The sequence below is a fragment of the Parasteatoda tepidariorum genome, chromosome 5 (assembly GCF_982258835.1).
Source record: "Parasteatoda tepidariorum strain Cologne lab strain chromosome 5, Ptep-v5.0, whole genome shotgun sequence".
Classification (NCBI taxonomy): domain Eukaryota; kingdom Metazoa; phylum Arthropoda; class Arachnida; order Araneae; family Theridiidae; genus Parasteatoda; species Parasteatoda tepidariorum.
Genome location: NC_141759.1, coordinates 21,638,621 through 21,662,408, shown reverse-complemented (window position 1 = coordinate 21,662,408; position 23,788 = coordinate 21,638,621). Strand labels below are relative to the sequence as shown.

Genomic DNA, 23,788 nt, shown 5'->3' with positions numbered 1-23,788 from the left:
TTGTATAAAAAGTTTAAGGTTAAAAACACAAATTCTTCAACAAAAAAAAGAGTTTAGAATAACAAGCTGAGTAGTCTAAATGTGAAATCTATGATGTACATTTTCAGAGGATTGCATCCCATGCTATGGCAATAAGCAAGTGGATTGCTTAGCCAAGGACGGTTTAGTCACTCAACACCATCCTCTTCAGCCCTTACCAATTCAGAGCATCAATCTGAAATTTCAAAAGACTGAAGACCCCTCCCTGCCTCTGCTAATATGAGAACAAAGAAGCTCCTAGTTTGTTCTCAACTGTAATTGAGCCTCATGAACGGCATTTTCAAGATTGGCCAGTGGACACGCGAAGAGTTACTTGTTCTTTGAGGACAGGAAGATCTTTGCAGTTTGCTTTAAATGACAAGCTCATCAGACTCCTGGAGAACACATCCTGGATTGCTTGGGTCCTTCCCGAGATGAGTTATATGTTTTTCTTCTTTTCGTTCGTGTTTTTCTGAGGGTTTACAGTCTAATGGATCTTGATTGACAATTGGTGGATAAGAAACAACAACAATAGACATAAATAAATATATCCTAATAATTCCTCATGTTTAAAAAATTCAATTTTTTTATTCAAAACCATTTAGAATATGGGTTTAAAATAGGTTCTCCAGAAAAGTTGATTTCCTAAAAGTAATGACTACATTTTGAAAATAATTCACTGCATTAAAAAAAAAAAGTAGTCAGAGTTGTAGTTAACTACTTTCGTAATAAAGCCATTGTAGTTAATTAGAAAAACAAGATGTTTGTTTCACCACAGACTTTAAAAAAAGTAAAAGAAAAAAAAAAGTTTTTGGAATAATGTTTTTTGGTAAAATAGTCAGTCTGAAAGTTTAGGATGTCTATTTTTAATAGTTAAAATGTTAGTTATAATTCTACATTATAAAATGGTGTTAACTTAGAAACTTAACTCTGATCTGAAGCTTTGAGGAATGAAATTATTCTCATAAAAATATTTTATAACATTGCTTATGGGTGGAGAATGAAATGTATAAAATAACTTACCAATAACTGTTGCTCCTGCATCAATGCTATTTTCAACAAGTTCTTTTACAGCAGTTGCCAGAGTCAAAACTACTTGTCCAGAACATATTTTATGAACACTGGTTCTGTCTATAGGCTTTATATTTCCTTGTTCCATTATTTCTATGAAAAAAATATGTTAATTATTAATCAATTATGAAATAAAATGGAAATTTAATCGATTTTATTTTTTAGTAAGTTGAAAAAAAAAAAAAAACTTTTGGCTCCTTACAAACTAGCTAACTTACTTAAATTTTAAAAAGAGTTAAGAACTAAAGCCAAAATAAAGTTCATTACTAATCAAAAAGTTAGTTATGAATTGTTTCTTTAAATGGGGCAATTATAATTCATTGCAAATCAAAGCTTTGACCACATTCTGATCTACACAAATAACAAACACAAAGATAAAAATTGGCACCAAGAAAATTTTTGCTCTAACCTAAAACAAAAAACATTTGACCCTTCACTTTCAGCAAAAAGTTTTGTGTAATTAAGCATGAAAAATCTAGTTTTCAATATTTTTAAACTTAATAATACTTTTTTATTTTTATTTTTGCCTACCAGTTTGTTTAAATTTGAAAGCTGTTAACATTTTAAATGGTGATAAATTCCGCTTCCATCATAATGTAAAATAAACAACAAAAAAAAGGTTCTCTTAAGACGAGACACAAAATTCTAGCTAAAATTTAAGCTTTCTTAACTAGTCAGAGGGTGAACAAAAATCTAATTGCAAAATTTTATCCTTACAGACACAAGAGTGAGTTAATCAAAACATAGAAAAAGGATGTGTTGAAACAAATTTCAATAATATTTTCATGAAGGCAATAAACTTTAGCCTGGATTTATAAATAATGTTTTTAAAAAAAAATTTTGTCCAATTTTTTTATTCCAAACTTAGTCTATTCTACTAATTGATTATTTGTTTTGTTTTAATCCTTGCCTGAAATTTTTTTTTTCGGTCAGTTTGCATCCATTTTGCTATTGCAGGTGATAGTTTCCTATGTAAAACAAGTTAAATACAAGTGTTATGTTTTTATTTATTTTTTTATTTCAATAAACAAAAAATAAAGGGGATATTTCTGCATTGTGATCTGTCGTACCAACTACAATCATAATGGCGACAAATGGATTTTAAATCACGTAGAGGTTTTTCCTTTGAGTATCTCCTCCACTGTGATGTTTTCAACACTTTGCGATTATTCTGCCCCAGATCACAATGCGTAATTCTTCCTATAATAAAATAAATATAAATAAAATAACTGAAATGGTAATGTACAAATTCTTATTTTAGTAACATGACTTCTTTGATAGAGTTAAATTAAATTTTGGTTCGTAAATGGGCCACACTGTGCCTCAAAAATATTTACTAAACACATAATATTTTATTACAAATTTATTCATTCACACATAAATACACACTAAAAATTCATCCCAGAAAAATATTTAAGCGAAGACGACTGTAGTATGGGGTATTCATGTTTTGAAAGTCAAATCCCAAAGCTGAAAAATATTTTTTAGTGAATGTTGTGATCCAAACAATGCAGTTTCATTATAGCGAAGCTTTGCTTCTCCTCTTTTGAAATTCACCGTTAGATGATATATTTACTTAGTTAATAAAAAAGTAACTCAAAAATTCTAATTTTCAGGTTTTGATTCTCTTTTCAATAATGAGTATTCAATTAAAATAAATACCGCCCACACAGTCAATTTTATGAATTAATTATGTCTCTATCAGAGCACTAATATGTATGTGAATATAGGTAAAATGAAAAATTTACAGAAATATGCGTACTTAATTACGAATTTCGAGTATTCATAAGAAACAAATTTCGAATTAAAAGATAACAATTTAAAACCAAATAATTTTTTTAGAAAAAAGGTTAGGATAATGTAAAAATAAATAAATGATCATAATAACTTGATTCCAAATTTCTATCAACAGTTGTTTACAAACATTACCGCGTGTTGAAATAAGTTGAGTGATCACATGTAGCACATTTTGATATTATTTTTACATTTAAAATATCTAATGCAATTTTAGTTTATTTACATTAAACAATAGACTTTCATAAGAACTAGATTAAATGATCAGCCCAAATTCCACATTTATTGCAAAACACAAAATAAAAAGAAGTAACATTTTTTTCTGTAACTTCATTTCATTTTAAATAAAAACTTTCACAACTCGTTGAATCGAAACATAAAGTTTATCGTTCACAAAATTTCCTGGTTCAGCTCAAACCAACAGTTTTTCATAATCAGTTTCCTCCGATGCAGTGGAAAAAGGCTTGACCGGCTAGATTTATAATCTAATTAACTGCCGCGAGATGAAGGATTTCGAAAATCAAAAATATTTGCTATTATTTTTAATTTTAAATGAAGATGGTATTTATTCCCTACATCTTCATTATGAATTGCTTAACTTAAACTTTTGTTAGTTTTCTTCAAACGGAATTATTTAAAAAGTAATAACGGGATAATAATGAAGGATTGTTTGGAAGGTAAAAACTTGTTAATTAAGTTATTTTTTCTAATTGACATAATTTGATGGTGTGTTATTTTTATTTTTCAGGATGTTTAATGCTGAGTTGTTGTAGGAGTAATTACTTTGGTAATTATACATTAATGAAGATTTTTAAATTATACCTTTTATTTTGTTTGTTATACTCGTTATGAGAATAAATTACACAAAATGGAAAATGTTCAATAAAAATTACATTTAGAGCTATTAAATTTTTACGATTAATTTTGTTTTGTTAAATATGACTTACACACTTGTTGAAATTTTATGATTCATTTTATCATGAAAGGAATTTTAATTGTTGCAAAATTTCTCTAGGGAAAATGCATTTTCACTCATTAATTTTTTTTCTTTAATTTGGTTAATTAGATAACAGAAAAGATAGTGTCGAAGAAGCCAAAGAAAGATTGAAAATATTGAAAGGTATTTTGAAAGTTCCTATCCAAGAAGATTCATTACCTGATTTGATTTATCTTCCGCTTACTTTTATACCAGATCTGATAGTTAAAACTACACCTGATATAATGTTGAATACTCTGCCTTATAGGTTTGATTCTGAGGCTGTTATGCTAATAGTCGATGTTTGTGGTAAGAGCTTGTCATTTATTATAATTTTTATTATTTAAAATCATGCATTGTATTTTATAAATTAATTATTGTATCATAATGTGTAGCATTTTATGCTGATTTCAGTAAAATTATTTTCTTATAAACTATAGATTTGCTACAATTTCCTGATTTGCTTTTAGGGGCTCTTTCAGGGTGCATAGCGTTTTTAAAATGTGCTTAAAGGTGCTTATTTTCGTTTTTAAAAGCCCTTAAAGCTGTTTTTTTCATTGGATGTTTTTAAGAACTGCTTAATTTTCCCTTTTTTCAAAATGAGATTTTTCCGTTAACATGTTGATTTTCACTATGAATTATGCAAAAAGAAATTCACATTGTTCTATTCAACGTTTTTATAATTAATTCAACCCCACATCTATTTTGGCGTATTGTCAGTCCGTAGCGTATGAAGACGCCATTTGTTTTACATGATTCAAAATTTAATGATTTTTGACAATTGTCGAAAACAATGTCAAAGTTTTTTTTTGATAACAAGATAAAACCGTCAATTGTCAAAAACCTTCCAACCCTGCCTAATTATGATATTTTTTTAAAGTGCTTAAAAATATTTTTTGAGTGCTTGACAAAGTGCTTAAAAGGTGCTTATTTTTTGTTGAATAATTTGGCTACGCACCCTGTCTATGGCGTGAATAACACCTTCCCAATTCTGGTTGCCCGGGGACGTGCAATCCAGAAATAATACACTATAGCGTTAGGGTGCGCAACCTGTGTCCCACTAGCTCTAGGTGTGCAGCTCACAAAAGCATCTGAATAAAATAACATAAAACTTTTATAATTTTGTTTTGGAAAAAAAATTACACTATCAGAAATTTTGAATTGTGTACTTAAGTTTTTAACAGGCTATATCAAAATCAATGTAGTTTTCCGAATTGCTTTTTTCGGAGGTTATCGCAACAAATTTACAAAGTCTTAAAAATTCCAATATTTTTAGTGCTGCAAAATTATGATGTGTTCATTTTGAAATTTAGTGATCACTTTTGAAGCTCTTTACTTGTGACTTTTATCATTATTTGTGAGAAGTGACTTTTCCATCGTGTTTTCGGAGCTTATTGTCTGATTTCCATGTGTTTCTTAAAATCCTGCTCTTTTCAATATAATATTATAATGACTTGCAACTTTCAAATGGGAGAAAAGTAATCACTCTTAAAGTGCTTTATTTGTGTTAATTTTGTCGTAAATCAAAGCTATTTTTCTATCGTATTTTTTAGTATTATGGGTTTCTATATGGGTTTTTAATTGCTGATCTTTTTAATATGTATTAAAATGGCACTTGAATCGTGTATATGAATGTCTACTTTATTTGTGCCAATTTCTTTGCAAATCCAAGAGATTTTTTTAAAATCATTCTTTCAATAATTATTGTTGGGCTTTTCCAGAGGGTTTCAAAAATCTTGATATTTTTATTCCGGTAATATAATGACTTGCTATTTTCAAATCAGTCATTTTCATATTCACTTTTTGACTTTTTATATGTGCTGATTTAATCGTCAGTACATGATATTAATCACTTATTTATTATTTTTAGCAGTTGCTACTATTTATTTAAATATATTTTTACTTATTTACTTATTAAAATCTTGATATTTTTAATACCATATTATTACAAAATGGGAAATTAAAATATGGGTTTTTAAACTGTTTACTGCTTCTGAACTTTTTTTCTAATTTTTTGCAGTTTAAAACAGTGCTTAAAGTACCATATTAAGATTTAACATTCATAAAGTCTCTTATAACTCACTGAATATAAATGCCCTAAAGTAAGAAATATACTGAACTCAATCGGTACTGAATGTTGTATCTTATTTTGAGCTGTTATTCATCTTGTTTTATTTTAAATTATTTTTGACTTAAGAATTTTTTTTAAATTAAAATATTTAGTTTGCATTTATGTTGCTCAATGCAATATTTATCTATTTTTTATTTTCATTCAAGAACATTGCAGTTAATGTATTTTAAAATACACTTTAGTGTTGTGTGATAAAAAGCCATAAATTTCTTCCTTTTTCATACTTTTTTTTTTTGATAACTCTATTTTTTTTCTTTGATAAAAAGGAAATATTTTTATTTTGAAAAGTATCAGTTTGGTTTTCTTCAGTTTTGAATAAATTTTAATTTTAAAGGAATTTAATTTTATTCAAATATATTGCTAATTGACTGATAAAAAAAATAAAAAAAAATGAAAAAATTGAGATAATAAAAAAAAAAAGAATTTAATTTCATGTGAATACATTACTAAGTTGACTGATAAAAAGAACTGATCTGATGTTTGAATTAAAATTATAATTGCTGTCAACATATCTAAACAATTGGGCTCATAGCCCTTTATTTTAAAAGATTATACACCCCTACTATATGAATTACAATAAAAACATTTTATTCTTTTATATTTAGCTCACTTTACAAATAAAAAATAACCTTAACTAAACTTTGAATATAATTATTGCAAGTTAGTGAGTTATTTCCTTGTATTATTAAGGTAAATTTCATTTCAAGTGGTTAGCCGGTATGTGTATACAATGTTCCAATTTAGTTCTTTTTAATTCGCCTTTCCATCGCAATTATTAATTAATATTAAAATAATTTACATTATCGATTAAATAATAAAGTCAATTTAAATGAAATAAATTATTATAAATACTGGAATATATCTTTATAGTGTTCTTGTCTCAGATTATAATTTTAAAAAATTTATGATTAAGATAGAGCACATTTATAATTCTTGCAGGGGGCGCACCTAAGTACATCTACTTTACATTCATATTTACTCAAAGACATTTACTACATATGACTAATAATATGCACCTTCAAAATTGCCTCTTTATATAGCTGTCATGTGAATATTTGTGGTTCAAGCATCCAGTGATAGCATGCAACATTAGATGATATAGTGATTAGAAATGCTTCATTTTTTGAGAGTAAAACTCTTCTTTATCATGTGGTTATAAAGTTTTTGTTTAATGCTTGCCGAGGAAATTTTTGTTGATTATAATTGAAATCAAAATTATTGGGAGATAGCTAGATTTTACAGTTCAGAATGGGACAGGTGGATTAGTAGAACAATTCCGTTCTTGTCCTTCAAGAAGAAGATCACTGATACCCACACATGTGACATATGACGTCAGTGCCAGCTGATCATTTATAAGCAAAATGGCATGTTTAAAGTTGAGCTAAGTTTCTTCACATATAAGTTGGAATTTTAATTAACAGGAAGTTAACTTATAATCGCACATCGAATTTGTTGAAATATGTCTTTTTCGTCTAAGTCTTTTATTTAACTTAGATTTATTATTTGTTTATGTATTTTTTTCTAAATGTGATATAATTTTGTTTTTTATACCTGGCAACTTCCACGCATAATTAGTTTGTTTATGCTCTATATGGCTTCGTGCCTGTCATTGTGTTAAGTAAGAAACATATAATGGAAGAATTCAAATCTTTGTGAAAGAATACAGAATGTGCCACTTAAGAGAATGTGCCACTTAAGAGAATTGATACTTGATTGGCCTGGCTTACTTAAAATAGAATCGAAAGAACAGTTGCTAACTTAAACAAATGCCATGTTTCAACAACTGATCAGGATCGAAATACCCACACGTCACTTGCAGGTATCTTATTGGAGGCTATGTATAGTGAAAACAAATAGATTGTAGATGATGAAAAAGGATGTTAATCAGAATAAAGCTTTTATTTTGTGAAATAATATTACTGAGTTCATGTTGCAAAATAAAGAGAATATCTTATCTAAGTAACATCCTAAACAAAATAATAAATATTGAATAATGATTTCTTAAGAATAATCCATGGAAGATAAATCCCCACAATCTGCCTGATTAAAAACCACTTCAAATTTGAGTATTTGATTGTGGCTTTGGAGTTTTAGAGAGACCTATTATATATTAGTTTAAGAGAGATCTATTATATATTATTTAATTGCATTATTGAAATCGGAAGCTGTCAGAAATCTAGCCAATGACATGACACGTAATGTTCATATTTAAATAAATTGGCCGAAGATTTAAGACCAAAAAGTCCTTAAAATCAAAATAAAACTAATTTTGTATATTTTAATGTTCAAGGTTGTTGCAGAAAGATGGAAAATAGATTTTGATGCTCAGTCGTTCTGGCATTGAATTATAATTTCACTTGCATTGAAATAAAAAGTTAATCATTGTATTTATCGAAAATATAAATATTTGCGTTCTTTCTTCATAGAATTAAATAAAAATATTTAACTGATTTATTTATTTAAAAAAGATTAGGAATATTAAATATGAATATAAATTTATGAAATAAAAAAAAATTAAAACTAGGAACGGTAGTGTGCCTAAAATGGATCGACAATGCTCATAAATAATAATTTTTATATTGTTTTCTTAGGTTTTACAAATATTGCAGAATCATATTGTCAAAAGGGTATTTCTGGCGTTGAAGAACTAGCGAGTATTTTGAATGGTTTTATGAGCACATTGGCAGCTAGTAAGTTATTTTAATTATATTTTAAGTTCGTTAATTCTTACTCATTTTATTAGCTTAAAAGTACAGTGAACTCAGTATTGTTCAATACCTTGATTATATGGCGGTAGTTGCAATCCTGAAAATATGGTCACAATTATTTAGTCTGGATGAGTGTGTGAAAGTTTTGCCTCTGAACATTAATTTCATCTTTTACATGTTTTCCCATCTAAGTAGAATTTGTAATTTTTTGTTTCTCAAGTACAATTTCAATGGATTCTTTTCAAAATTTGGATTTTTATCACTTAAAATTACGTAGATTATATTGATGTAAAGATATGTATACCTTAAAATAAATTTTTTTAATCATTTTTTAATTGAATAAAAAAATAATTAACAAGCATAGAGCATAATTTTTTACTTTGGATAAATAAATTTTTTTACTTTGCGCAAACAGTTTTCAATTCCCAGATTGCAACTACCCCCTTTATTTTGTCGGTCATAAATCCGAATCTGACAAAGAAAATATATGTTTGTTCAGAGAAAGTACATTTTTGTGTGTGATTTCGTAACCTAAAATAACATCTGCGGGAAATTAATTAGCATATTTGAGCCACCCCCTCGAACCATCAAGATGGAGCTCTAGAAAGTGAAGATCCATTTATTAGATCAAACGTTATTCAGGGTGGTCCTTTTTTGACACATTGTACACATGTTAGATTAAGCTTAATTTTTTGGTCTAATACTGTGTTTCTGACTGTGCATTGCAGACAAGTTCGAATTTCTGAAGATAGTGCTGCAAATTGACTCTGTAAATTCTGATGCTGGGCACCTAACCTACTTAGAAAAACACTTCCGTATGTATATAATTAAAAGTTTTTAAGTTTGACTTCAAAACAACTGATTGTTAATCAATTGCCTTGTTTTATGATTGACAGAAGGAAATATTTACCTGGTTTTAAAAATTTATCCCAAATTCTGTTCTCTATTCTGTATTATTTTTTAAAAATAAAATGTTTTACATTTATTGTTAATAAAATATGTTTTACACTTTTAGTGTTGATCTCTGCCGGAGGTGATATTTTGAACTTTGCTGGTAAGTATGAATTTATTTATTTTAATCCTTTGCATTTCCATTATAAATTTGTCATTTCGGACCTATTTTAGGCTGCCATGTCTGATTTATGAAAGCATTGTTAATTTGTTATGTAAAATTACGTTTTTAATAATACATTTCAATTAAAGTATGTCACTTTTGTCATGGAAGTAACTAGGCTAAAAGAGAAAAATGGACCTCAAAGGGTTAATTATTGATTGCTAGAATTTCATTAGTCAATAATTTTCATCTCCCCCTTTTTTTTCTGTAATGAGAATCAACTGAAACACTTGTTTTTAAATGTGTTCTTACGCAATAAATTAGTTCAGCACCCAAGATAGACACAAGAAACTAAATCAGAATATTAGGCTATATTTTTACAACTGTTTCTTAATTTGTGTCCAAAGCAGATGGAATAATAAAACATATTGTAGTGTTCCAGTTACAGGCATACATTCCAAACTTAACATACCATCATTTGGGAGGATCAGTTCTTTGTTGCAGAATCATCAAAAGGAAAGTATTTTATAGATTATCAGAGATGCCAACTGCTCTGGACACGGCAAAAAAAAAAAAAAAATTTAAAAATGATAAATAACTACAAAGTAAATTTTGCAAATATTTGACTATTTTTGCTTGCTTTTTAAAAGGTACGCATGACATAAGTACTATAAAGTGGTGAATTATATAAGCCTACGAATTATTTAGAAATAGTGGTGGATAAAAATCTACTAAATTGAATTTATTAACCCCTTAACGATCGGTTAATTTTCAAGAAAACGGTCATAAAAGTGTCTATTTTGCCAAATACCCGTATTTGATTAGTGCTAGCATCTAGTTTAAAATATACTAACTATTTACAATTACCTTAAAAATATCCTGGTACTGCTATATGGTGTGTAAAATGAGAAATAAAATGTTTTCTGGGCAAAAGAAATGAATTAGTTTTATTCTTATTGGCGCATTACTACTGAACACTCCAACTCGTCAATATCACGGGAGCGAGAAATAGTGAGCGAAAACTCACCCCATCATTTTCACGGGAGCGAGAAGGAAGGGTTAAAACCAAGAATCACAACTGATTAACTACCACTTTAAAATATATATTTGCTGTCTGGAGCAAGTTGGCATCTCTGGATTATATGGGAGGTCAACTTAAAATTTGCATGCTTACAAAATAGTTGTGTGTAGTGGCATCAACTGATATGCTGATTTTATTAATAGAAATTTTTTTTTTTTTAATAATTTTTCTTCCGTAAATTTTTATTTATTCTGCTGTACTGTTATTATACTTATTTATTATACTGTTCTTTGAATCAGTACATTATTCCCATGATTCATTACATATTAGGTAAAAAAAAGTATGTATTTGATAAACTATTTTGTAATCAAATATATTATACTAACTTTAACCAGAAATAAAAATATTAAAAGAATAATGTAACATTAAAATGAGTTTTCATGCTCACTTTTCTGTTAAATATCATTTTTATTTAGGTATTTGTCTTTTAGGTGATGCTTTCTTAGTTTATTGGAATGAAATTGGTGATAGATTTGAGAGAAATCTGATTGTAGAAAGAGTTTATAGTTGTGCTTTGTCATTGCAAACTCATGAGTCTTTAAAGGCAAAGAATTTGGAAGACATGTTACAAGTTAAAATTGGTGATTTTTTTTTATTAAAAGAGCCTGAAATATATAATATTTTTTGCATTGTCTTTGAAGATAAAAATTAAATAGTTCCAGTGGTATGAAATGAATGTCCTAATTTAAGGATAAAAATTCAAAGGAACTGAAGAGGATAAAAGGCCTTAGTTGTCTATTTTTTCCATCTTTCTTAGTTTTGAACCAATGAAGTTTTTATCTTATCAAGTTATCTCATTAGATTTGTCCAAAATTAAAAGAGCTATAGTTAATTTTTTTTCTTGTCAAATCTTGTTTTTCTTGTTAATTCAAAAATTGCTGGTTAATTAGCCACAGTCAGTTCAACCATGTTCACCTATTTATGGATTTAAATTATTTTGAAACATGTTTCTGAATTACAAAACTTAATTTTCTGTAAAAAAAAAAAATTAGGATCTTGTTTTGGTAACTTATATAGATACTTAGTTTTATTTTATTTTTCACCTGGCCATGGTAAATAAATTATTAATATGTGTGTATGCATATAAATATAAAGCTGTAATATATCTATAAAAGTGCACGCTATTAAATAATCTCATATTCTATTGATATATTTTGCTTTGGCTATATATTAATACAATATTAGAAAACACTGTATTTTGCAGATATAATAGTGTGAGCTGATGATGCTATTATATCTTTTCTTTACTTTGTTTACCAGCTTTTTTAAATTTTTTTAAAAACATTTTATTTATTAATAATTTTTCTTCTCTTTAAAAAGGTTTTTTTCCTTGTTTTTGTAGTTTTTTTTTAGTGCAGTAGATAAAACCTATTATTTTTTTATCTTATATATATATATATATATATATATATATATATATATATATATATATATATATATATATATATATATATATATATATATATATATATATATATATATATATATTTAGTACAAATATAATTTTGATAATCGAACAGATTTTTTAAGTAACAATTAGACTTTTTTATGATTGAGAAATACTTAAATATATTTTTGCTCCTAATTAGAATGTCAGAAAAAATATATAACAGGACACTGGTGTCCCTTCTGCATCAAACGGTTAAATGATTATTTATGGTAGTCGATGCCTAATTGCATAAAGAAGAGGAAAAAACTTTTTTTTTTAAATTAATGTTTTACTATCTAGAATGGAATTTCCATTTTTTAGTTAAGAAGAGCATACAATATCTGGTCATTTCAATTGGATTTTCCTATCCATCAGCAACGATCAAGTGTCAAGGATTAGTTTAAGAATAATCAGTTATATACTAAACAATGGAGGTTACCTGTGTTTTACACACTTCATCATTTAGAATATGAAAAGGTAATAAGTAACAAAATGTTCAGTGAAATGTGTGTCCAAACAGTATTTCTTTGGGAGGAAATAAAAGGCATTATAATATGCACGCTGTACTCTTCAGAACAATATGTTTATTTTTATATAAATTTAAATGTCATTATTTTAAAATACAGTAGAGCGCCGATTATCCGAACCCTTATTATCTGAACTTCCAATTATCCGAACTATGTCTGAATTCATTTTTTTTTAAAGTTTAGAATACTTTTTAACCTATCGACAATTTTTCTATATTAAGAAGAATAAGTAATATCCCCTACATCTGAAGACTATATTTAATTTACAACCTTTTTAGCAGTTTTTCTATATTAAGAAGAATAAGTAATATCCCCTACATCTGAAGACTATATTTAATTTACAACCTTTTTAGCAGTTTTCTTGTAGTAACCGTGCATACATGTATTGTGATACTGTTAAACCTACATAACCCTTTACAACTGAAAATTATCTTCCAAGAATGCGAGCTTCATTTTGATAGTCTACAATGGTAGGAATGCAGAAGGAGTTTATGAACAGATTAGTGCTGAAGTTCTATAATTGGGGAATGGGTAGTTGTCACTCATGGTTAATTATTAGTGTTTACAGTGCTTGGAATCTTAAATCTTGGAATAAAATTCTTAACAGAAAAACGAACGAAACTGAGGTTTCTGAACCAGTAGATCTTTCGGATGAAAATGATGAAATTGTTGCTGAAATTTTGAATGAAAATCGGAACTGCACGCAATTCATTAGATATTGCAATGAATTGGCTAGAACGTCAAAAATGATGTTGATCCAGTTCAGTTGATTTATTTAAAAAGAATAAGGGATATATGACTGCTAAAAAAAAACGCATCTTCTTTGAAACGAAATCTTTGCTGAATTTCTTTCACAATGGAAAATAATAAAAAATGTGGTAAAATCAGTAATTGATAAAAAAAATTATAAAAAACTGAAATATGTATGATAAAAATAATTCAAAATGAAAAAAAATTAAAAAAAAATTAATTTAAAATATTCAAAAATTGAAAAAAAAAACTTTTAAACACACCAGAGCTACTTTAGATAGTACTGCCAGTCCTAAGCCAACAAAAGGTGCGAAGGGAAGTTAGTGCAGAAATAATATTCATTTACACTAGATTTTAAACAACTTTCCAATTATCCGAACTTTTCATTATCCGAACCATATTCGGTCCCAAGCAGTTCGGATAATCGGCGCTTTACTGTATTAACTTTAACAAATCTAGTTATTGTTAATTGCTTATTGGCAATGAAAATGATTTTATTGCCTCAAAACATTATAAAATGTATTGCATACCATTTAAAAGTAAAAGTCTATAAAAACATCTAATTTATAATGGATTAATACACTCCTTGCTAATCGAATAACCTACTTATTTGAATTCAGTTGGCTGGAACCAATGATATTCCTTCAGCGGGGCTGACTGCATTTTATTCCAAAATATTATTTCTGTTCTGTTTCTAATATTATTTCTGTTTTTTGATTAGAAAGTAATTTACTAAAAAAATATTCAAATTTCAGTGAATTAGAAGTTTTTAATTTTAAAACTTATATTACTAAGTTGACTTATTAAAGAATTTACTTCTTGGAGCACTCATGTTCTTATAAATTTCTTGATTTACCATTTGCTTGTGTATGGGTATATTGCAGTTCATATCCTTTACTCAAAATCCTAACTTATGCAAATAACCTAAAACAAAACAGGACTACCTAATACTTAAAAGGTTGAGAAAATAATTTTTGCAGTAATTATGATTGCAAAAATTTGTTTTGAATGTACAATTTATGATTTATTTAAAGCTGTCTGTACTAATTTTCAATTTTTATTTCAAAATCTTAGGAATCGCTAAAGGCAAAATAGTAACTTGGATTCTTGGTTCTCCTAAGGATTTTTTGTTGTTTGCAATAGCTGGTGATGTTTTACCTAAAGTTCATGAAGCGGTTGAATCCTGTTCAGCTGGAGATATTATAGTCACTGATGAAGTTTATTACTGTTTAAAAGAGGCTGAAGCTCATAGTTTTAAAACTGTTCAAGTAAAAAAAGGTTTTGTTAAGGTAATTTAAAGTAATAAACACATTTTGATAGTGTACTTGCTAATGATACTTACAGTTGCTGGTGCAATGTGCACAAAAAAAAGGAATACCCTGAATAACTTTTGATGTAATGATCTGATTCAATTGGTGATCACAAGAACTATTCAATCAATTTTGTTCTTTATATGAAATTACAGTCATTAAAATTATGTAAAAACTATTATGCCTTTCAAAAATTTTTTAACTCTTATTAAATAAAAGAATTATAAAAAATAATGAATAATTATTAAAAATTATTTTTTGCCGAAAATTTTCCTTGAATAAACGAATTTCGTAAAATTTTTTGTTTCACTTAAAATATTCTTGTATTATAGTGGAGTATAAGCTACTGGGACCATATTTCCCCCATTGTGGCTACTCTCTGTAATTTGAAGGTCTGAAATCCATATCTTTCAACAAGACCAAAAAAAATATTGTTTATTTCGAGAAAATTCATTTTCTGAAAATTCCTTCTGCACTAATTAATTAGCACTTTTAAGGTGTAGGCCCTCAAAGTATTAAGATTGAGTCTTAGTGTGTGAAAATTTGATCAATAGACCAAAAGTTATTCGAGGTGGGGTTTGTGTTCAACAGGTGTATAGATGTAAGAACAGGTGTATAGATGTAAAATAATCCATAAGACTAAATACCCAAAATTTATGTAGAATTACATATTTTGGAAGTTTGTAATATAAATTTATAAAAAAATATCTATGAATTTATTTGAAAATTCAATGATTATGTTTTCCTCGAGTTTAATAAAACGATACATATTTGAGACTTACTTAATAAGATTTATTTACATTGCTATGTTGCATTGTTAATTACATTGCTAACAAGAAGATTAAAAAAGAATAAATTATTGTAATCATTGTTTTTTAAATTTTTATACCTGAGTATGACTTAATCCTCCATTAATTCGCATTTCTTGTCCTAAATATTATTTCGACAATTTAATTTTGTGTTTTTTAAAACTAGTTAAACTAGAAAAATGTTGTCAAAAATATAAATTCGAATTTTATTTAGATTTAATTCATTTTTGAACATTAATCATTTAAAACAGAACTTCAGTAATGTTTTTCCTGCTCATAAGTGATACATAATTTCTTCTCTGCTTCACATTTAGTTGTAATGTAATGCTATGGTTCTGAATAATACTCAAGTGTTAGCAATTTAAATTGGCTTTAAAAGTTTTTTTTAGTTCTTTTATCATAATTGCTAATGGTTAAAGAACACAGTTTAATCCTTGTACAGTTGAGGCTTGATCCATGTGGCCCAAAGAAAAATTGAGGTTATAATCTGAGGTCGCTATAATGTAAATTCATAAAACAATAGCAAATATTTTATCCCCAATACTGGATTTATTTTGATAAAATTTTATACCAATCCAATCTTTTCATTTGCAAATGCCCATTTTTGTTAAAAAGCATAAGTCTAGAGAATTTTATAACTGTCGTTGAACAGCTGACCCAATTTTTTGGTTTACAACTGCTAATGTTCAAGTACTTATCCTTGTACTTTTAAACCCAATCCAGAAGACAAGGGAACTTCTGGATCAAGTATTGGGAGAAATTTGTCTTTGTGGATTGGGGAGAAATTTGTCTTTATCTTTGACCTATTCAAATTCGACGCAGAGATTTTTACATTTATGATCTGGTTTATCTATACCTATTTGTACTAAAACCTGTCCCAGTGACAATCTTAGCAAATAAGAAGTTTAATAAAAATGTGTTGAGAATGTCTACAATTATGAATGCCCACGTGCATTTAGATTTATTTTTATAATAGTGTCTTCAAGTATTATTGCAGAAATTGTAAAACATTATTTCTAGCTGAAACTATATTGAGTGAACTGCAGTGTCCATAACAAGGCAACCATTGCAACTCTGGCCATACTAAACATGATCAGATTAGAACTAGTAACTCAAAATGTCAGAGCTAAAAGTAAGAGGGAAAAGAGTAAAACCATTTAATTTATATCTGGATTTTTAGAAGGAGTAAAAAAAAAGCTACGACCACTCCTAATAATAAACTATTCCTTATAATTTACTTTTTCTCAGGTAAAAAGTCATATACATTGATAAAAAAGTATAATAGAAATACATACTATTTAGTCGTACATAATATATCAGTCATAGTCATTTGTAATATAGTAATAGTCATATATACTCATACTAATAGTCATAAAAATATAAGAGTCATACAATTGATAAATTAAAAAATCTTGGTAATCGTAGATATTTTACTCTTTCCGAAAACAAGCTGCAATGAAATTATTTTCTAACCAGATTTTGCTATATTTTGTCTTGATGTATATAAACTTTCAGCCCTACTTAGTAATAGATGTAATTAGGACGTGGTCATAACACGCTTTATTCCTAGCATAATAAATTTTTTAGAGAGAATTGAAATTCATGAAAAAGTAAAATATTTTGTTGAAGAATAAAAATTTATTTTTGGCAGGAATTTTGCTATTGGTTATTGAATTGTTATATTAAACCTTGTTTTTGTAAATTTAAGAAATTTTATTTTTATAAATTGAGTTGCAAGTTAGGACGGTAGTAATGAGGGAAAATCCATCAATCTGAACAAGTGTGGTAAAATTAAATGAATATAAATGTCCGCAGTTCCTTAACGTAAAAACTATATATTCCTAGCTGGGTGTGCACTGAAATATTATTTTTTAAATTTAGTATTTACAGATACGAAATAATTTAGTATTTATAAACTTTATACACCTTAATGTTTTATACTAATAAACTTTAAATAATTAAATTATGTGCCAATAATTTAACTAAAATAGTTAAGGAGCATATTTGCAGATGCTTCATATTATACTCAAATTAACCATTATATTGACAAAACTTATCTCTGTAAACACATTAACTGTCTGTCATTCTGTATTGCAAATTTTTTTTTTTTTAAATTTTTAATTAAATTTTCTTTATTTTTAGATAATAGACTGTACAGCTATAGAAAACATTCAAAGTAAGCCATCTATGTTTATTTTATTTAATTGTCATTTGCTTTAAAGAATGATTCTTAAAAGTTAACTTTGGTAACGTTTCTAATTTTTAGTTGTACCAGAAAGAGAAGAAATATTTGAAAAGTGCTCGGAAGAGGACATTGCACTTGCCAAAAAATTTTTAATACCTAGTGTTAGAGATGTATGAATTTCTTGTTTTCTTTGTGACAAATTTTCTATGAATGTTGTTACTCTCGTAGGTACAATTAAAATGTTTAAACTTAGAAATTTAAATGAAAGCCGAATGAACCTAAGTATTGCCATATAATGTTTTAAGGATGAGCCAGAGCTCAACCTTGCATGAGCGAAAATTTAGTAATTACCAATCCGTACCAAGGTGTAAAGGGCAAAACTCGTTTAACCAAGTATCGAGTATAAGGGATTGTGTCAACAACAATTAGTTACAGCTTTACTTTTTATTTGTGAAAAATGAATTAAATTTGTCTTAGACTTAAAAATAATGTGATCAAAGTATGGAGAAAAGATTTAAAGTGGTCAATATAAATTAATAAGTGTCTTCTTTTGACAATGAAAAATATTCGTTTTCAAAACAGAAAAATTACCAAAATTTTAGAAAAATTTTTAAATTAAAGGAAATATGTAGCAGGAATATTTAAAATTTCCCAATATATAAATGTAAAAAATGATTCGATGTTTTTTTTTTATGAAAAAAACAATGCTTATTAAAAGAGTATTCTTTAATTTTCTTTTCATCTATGAGTATTTATGAAAATTTTCTTTTCAATTAAAATAGTATAATTAGGGTTCTATATTTATATATTTTATTTATATCTTTTTTTAGTAATCTAGTACCCTTTTCAATTGTTGTAACTATCTTTTATGTAGTTTATTCTTATGTGTCTTGAGTGGGAAATGAAAAAGTGAACACTGAGTACTTCACGTTTATAGGTATAAAAGTTGAATGAACATTAAAAAGATCGAATGCTTCACACAAATGAAATTTTAAACTAAAAAAAAAAAGTTTCATTATAAGTTATGTCTATTATGGCTTTATAAGATAAATCTATATTTCTGACTTTTTATTTGTTCAAAAAAGCTCTATTGTATCACAACAGATAAAAATCAATCACAAAGTTAAACATACATTTCTAGAATTCGGCAGTTTGCTACTTTCCGTCATTATTTTTGAGGATTTGTAGTTGTCATGATATTTTCGGTATTCCTGATAAAAAAATATTTGTCTTTATTTGTTCTGATATTTAGCATTTTCTCTTGATATTCCTGATTTTTGTGTGTTCAGAGCATCCTATTTTCTAAAAATAGAAATAAATATGCTAATTTTTTTAAAAAAATAGTAAGAATTGAAAATTGTTTTATTTTTATCCAATATTTTTTTACTTTTATGAATAATGCTAGTAGAAATATTAAAATTTTTTCCAAATTTAGGGACCATCTATAATACGCAGCTGACAAGATAATTGTTTTAAACTTTTTGCCAATTTAGTCATTCTATAAGAAAGAAACTCCTCAATTAGCAATTTATCATTATCAAATTTTTATGATGATGAATTCAGGAACCATTGTACTTATTTTTTTGTTTTCAGCAAATACAATACAAAACCTTGCAGGATTGAGTTTTGTAGTTTAACAATTATCGATTTGTCTCTTTCATGTGATTTTGAAAATAATTGTTTCCAATTTACAAAAGAGTAATCCTCTCATAAACCTTTTATATTATAAATTGCGAAATTCCACAAAAATTACTTTAATACCTCTAAAAATACTTAAGTATTAAAATGATATGCGACATTTTCACTGTGTTTTTATTTCGAGATTATTGAAATCCCACTTTTAAAGTATTTGATTTTATTACAATTAATTTAAATAATGGTTTGATTATTTTTAATTCGACAGTACTAGCAAATTTGTCCATGTACTGATTTGAATCTGTTATGAGTTGTTCATTATTGATAAAATTATAGTGGAAGCTCTTAAAACTTTGTTCTAAACAAAAAAGTTTTGAAATTAAAAATTGTATATTTTATACTTTTTAGTTTGCGTTTTTAAAAGTTACATGATATATAAATATTCAAAGAAATATCCTGATTTATTTATAAAAAGTTGTCCTGATTTTACTTATGCCTGATTACTGTTTCTTATAGTGTTTAATATTTTAGAAAAATAGTTTTTAGTGTTTGGCTAAAACCTATTAAAATATATTTTAGAATTTTTAACCATTTTGTTTAGTGAGGAGTGTTTTTTAATTGCTAGAAAACATATGTTTAAGTTACAGATCTCTCTTTCTCTTTATTTATAGATACATAATATATCTGCATAGATTTTATGTATGCCGATATTTTATATATCCAATTTATCTGTATCGCAAGTATTATATATGTGATATAGATCTATTGCATACAGGAAATGAATATGATTTTTTATTATTATTATAAAAGCTGATTTTGTTAGTCAGAGGAAAAAAATGTAATGATCCTGATTAAAATCGGTGATATGTGAATATTATGGTTCAGTAAAAGTTAAGTATCCATTAGAAAACTTTTGAGAGCTTTCAGTTAATACTATGTGAATAATGGTAGGAACAACAACTTAATTTGCAGTTAAGATTTATGATTTAATTACAAGACTAACATTAAACTTTTCAACAAAAGGAAAATATGTATTCAGGGGTCTGTCCAGGCCATATTTACTACCGTTTAGAGGTACCTTCACAAATTCCACTTTAGGAAAAACGGTAGTTTCACAAAATACTTTTTCTTAAAATTTTATTTTTGTATCCCATAAAAAACGATAAATCCATATTTTTACCATAATTTTGTGTGGACTTTTTAATACAATTTTTAATTTTTCACAAATTATGTCTAAATTTTCACAAAATAGGTACCTCTCAGAAGTACCTAGGCAGACCCCTGGTATTATGCTGGTTTGCAAATACTATATTAATTGGATATTGTTCATTTAAACAAAAGATCTCCTAAGATATCTCTTCTGGTGGCTGAGCGGTAGCTCTTCGCGCTGTCGTGCCACAGGTCCCTAATTTGATCCTCGGGCCGGGCAAGGTTGACTCAGCCTTTCATCCCTTCAGTGGGTCGATAAATGAGTACAAAGCATGCTTGGGAACTAAACACTGGGGGTTTCGTGTTCGGCTGACCACCTAACCGGAACATCTGCTCCTGCACCCCAAAGCCCAAAGGTCAAGAAAACTGAGATGGGCACAGTAGGCCTTGGCCCTTTGTGGGCTGTCGCGCCTCTGAGTTTAGTTTAGATACCTCTTGTTTCAATCAGGGTTGGGGATTTGGATGTCCTTAACTGGTTTTGGACAGGACATGTGGGTTTTACTGTCTTAAACTGGATAAAACTGTCCTTAACTGGGTAAAACTGTTCAAAACCTTGAACTTTGGTAAAAGGTAAAAATTCTATAGGTGTAACCATTGTACACATAATAATTACATGTATCAATAAATATTTGATATTTTTATACAATTTACTTTAACTTATCAAAAGAAAATAATATAATGTAATAGAAAAAGGTTTATAATTTTTGAACCTCCATAATTCATTGAACAACAAAAGTGAATACCTAATCTTTTAAATATAAATATGCTTTTAATACTGATAAATAATATTTTTGCATAAGGATAAATAATGCAATATTAAAAAAGAAAAAAATTTTTTTTAAAAAAATATTAAATTTGTTTAAAAATTAACCTTTTATTTTTCACAATATTTTTTTAAAAAATGTTATAATTTCTGCATCACAGGATGATAAAAAAGACATCTATTTTTTTAAAAAAAAATTGTTTTTAAAATACAAACATATTAGTTTAAATTGAAAATACAAAATAACCTAAAAATGTATTAACAGTTTTGAAGGGCATAACATCAGTTTCTGCTACTGACACTGGTGATGTATCACCTCTATGCTTAAAGAATTGAACATGAATGAAATAACAGTATTCTTGAATAGTACTATAGGTAAATAAACCTGTTTATGACTAACCAAGCACTTAGTTCCTAATAGCTTAACCTGTATGGCAAGGTCCAACTTCAGTTATGTACTATTGAATGAGAGGACCAATTGAACTTGATTACTGATTAATCTTCCTTTGTTTAATGTTTAAATTGAAGAGTCAAGGAATATTAATAAAACATTATACTTTTAAAAACAAATATTCTATAGTAGATTTAATTATCAATATGTTATTAGTTCTATGTTTATTTTACCTCTTAAATATTGTTCAGATAAAATTGTGACATAATTTGAGTAAAAGGTTTTGGACAGGACAATTTAAACCAGGGTTTAAACCGTGGATTAATCCATTCTGTCCTAAATCTTGCCAACAATGGTTGCAATATCTAATTTTTTAATGTTTGTTGCATTTTATTTACTTTGTATTTAATTCCAGGTGAGATTGACTTCAGAGCTTAAATATTTGTCTGAATTAACACTAGTGAACATCCTTTTTGTGATGCTACTAGATGTTGATGTAAAAGAAGCTACAAAGCTAGGGAAGACGTGTGACATTATGTTAGACTGTGCTGCTAAACAAGGAGGTGAAATTTTATTTAATCCTCTTCTTTATATCCGATAAGTTTTTGTTTTTTTTTACATGTTACAAAACCAAACTTTCAGGCTTAATCAGAATATAGTTAGGATTTAGAATCACTATCAACTACTTACTAAAAAAACATTTTAATAAACAGTGTTTACTAAATGTTTTAAATTTTATGTATTTTAAATAATCTCCAATAATTTGCTGAGCTGAATATTGATGATGGTCAGTTGGTAAGGGCAACTTAAATTTGACTCAGAACAATTATAACATTAAAATAAATTAAATTTTTGTGGTCCCCTGGACCAGCAATTAATGTAAAGGAATAGAGAGCTGTTGTTGTGGCAAAATACCAGACTTCATAATAATTGTGATTACATTAATGCCAATGTTAAATTTCATTAATCTTTCTCTATAATGTAATTTTTCATTTTAATAACTTATTTAAAAATAAAAACAGTACAGTGAAAATGTGTACAGAGTAGTAACACAATATCCAATAATATCCTTATCCAGTATACAATAATATCCTTCTGTTACTGGGCCTGCAAATAAATGGCCACAGTTTTTTAATTTCTACCATTGATTTGTATCAATTGGATTATTCAATTGTTCCTGCATTATTCAATTTATTGATTTGTTTCGCAAAATAGTAAATCTGAAATTAATGTTTTGTATAACTGAAAAAGAAAAAAATTTTTCATTGTTATATGAAATTACTTAGTAAGTAAATTTTTATTTTTAATTCAATAATGAAATTGAAATACTAGTAATTCATCTTTCTAAAATCAAATAAATGAGTTTTTCTCTCTTTTTATCATAAGATTACACAGGTTGTCCAAAAAGTATGAAAACAAAAAAAATCTCAAGAAATATGTATTTGATCAAAAATCTGTGTGTGTCAAATATTATTAAAGGATGTCATCAACTTCATCTCTTATGAGGACTGAGTAGTTCAAAATCTTAAATAGGCTCCTCAATGTGCATTTTTTTTCAAAAATAAAGTACTGTAATTTAACCTGTAAGTTTGGGCCTTTCCATTCATAGATGGTGCTGCAATCACAAAATGATAACAGGGTAATAATGTTTATAATAGAGACAGATGAAGAAATATGAGTTAAATTAAAAAGAAGAAGAAGAAGATGTGTTTGATATTTTAAAAGAATTCATGTAATGACACCTGACTTGTCACTTGCATCATGCCCAGAAGCTGTGGTCACTCCCTGGGTGAAGCAGAGTTTCGGGTTGGAAGTCAAGCTTGATCTCATTAGATTGGTTTTCTCAAAATATCAGACACATCTTTTTTTTTTTTTTTAACCACACATATATTTTTTGAGTAGTCTACTTTATAAACAATTTATATCTTATTTTCATTTTGTGGTTAC

General features: G+C 27.3%; 2 protein-coding genes across 6 annotated transcripts in view; one reads left to right on the top strand and one right to left on the bottom strand.

Moving 5' to 3' along the window:
* Window positions 1-3,241, bottom strand: part of Pms2 (mismatch repair endonuclease PMS2) — a 40,728-nt gene extending 37,487 nt beyond the window's left edge. The window contains exons 1-3 of one of the 5 annotated variants that reach the window (XM_071185983.2): window positions 2,852-3,020; window positions 2,160-2,289; window positions 1,042-1,182 (exon numbers count right to left, since the gene is read on the bottom strand). In XM_071185983.2, coding sequence (XP_071042084.2) covers window positions 1,042-1,182; window positions 2,160-2,172 — 154 coding nt within the window. In that variant the 5' untranslated portion in view covers window positions 2,173-2,289; window positions 2,852-3,020. Of the gene's footprint in view, window positions 1-1,041; window positions 1,183-2,159; window positions 2,290-2,851 lie in introns of all 5 variants that reach the window. The other 4 variants (XM_043050209.3, XM_043050210.3, XM_043050208.3 and 1 more) reach the window with 4 other exon arrangements.
* Window positions 3,242-3,340: 99 nt separating this feature from the next.
* LOC107439956 (adenylate cyclase type 10) overlaps window positions 3,341-23,788 on the top strand; it is a 65,838-nt gene continuing 45,390 nt past the window's right edge. The window contains exons 1-10 of the mRNA XM_087163507.1: window positions 3,341-3,560; window positions 3,632-3,670; window positions 3,950-4,168; window positions 8,582-8,680; window positions 9,714-9,752; window positions 11,265-11,414; window positions 14,614-14,828; window positions 17,801-17,834; window positions 17,925-18,013; window positions 22,257-22,404. Of these exons, the coding sequence (XP_087019633.1) occupies window positions 3,542-3,560; window positions 3,632-3,670; window positions 3,950-4,168; window positions 8,582-8,680; window positions 9,714-9,752; window positions 11,265-11,414; window positions 14,614-14,828; window positions 17,801-17,834; window positions 17,925-18,013; window positions 22,257-22,404 (1,051 nt within the window). The 5' untranslated portion in view covers window positions 3,341-3,541. The remainder of the gene's footprint in view (window positions 3,561-3,631; window positions 3,671-3,949; window positions 4,169-8,581; window positions 8,681-9,713; window positions 9,753-11,264; window positions 11,415-14,613; window positions 14,829-17,800; window positions 17,835-17,924; window positions 18,014-22,256; window positions 22,405-23,788) is intronic.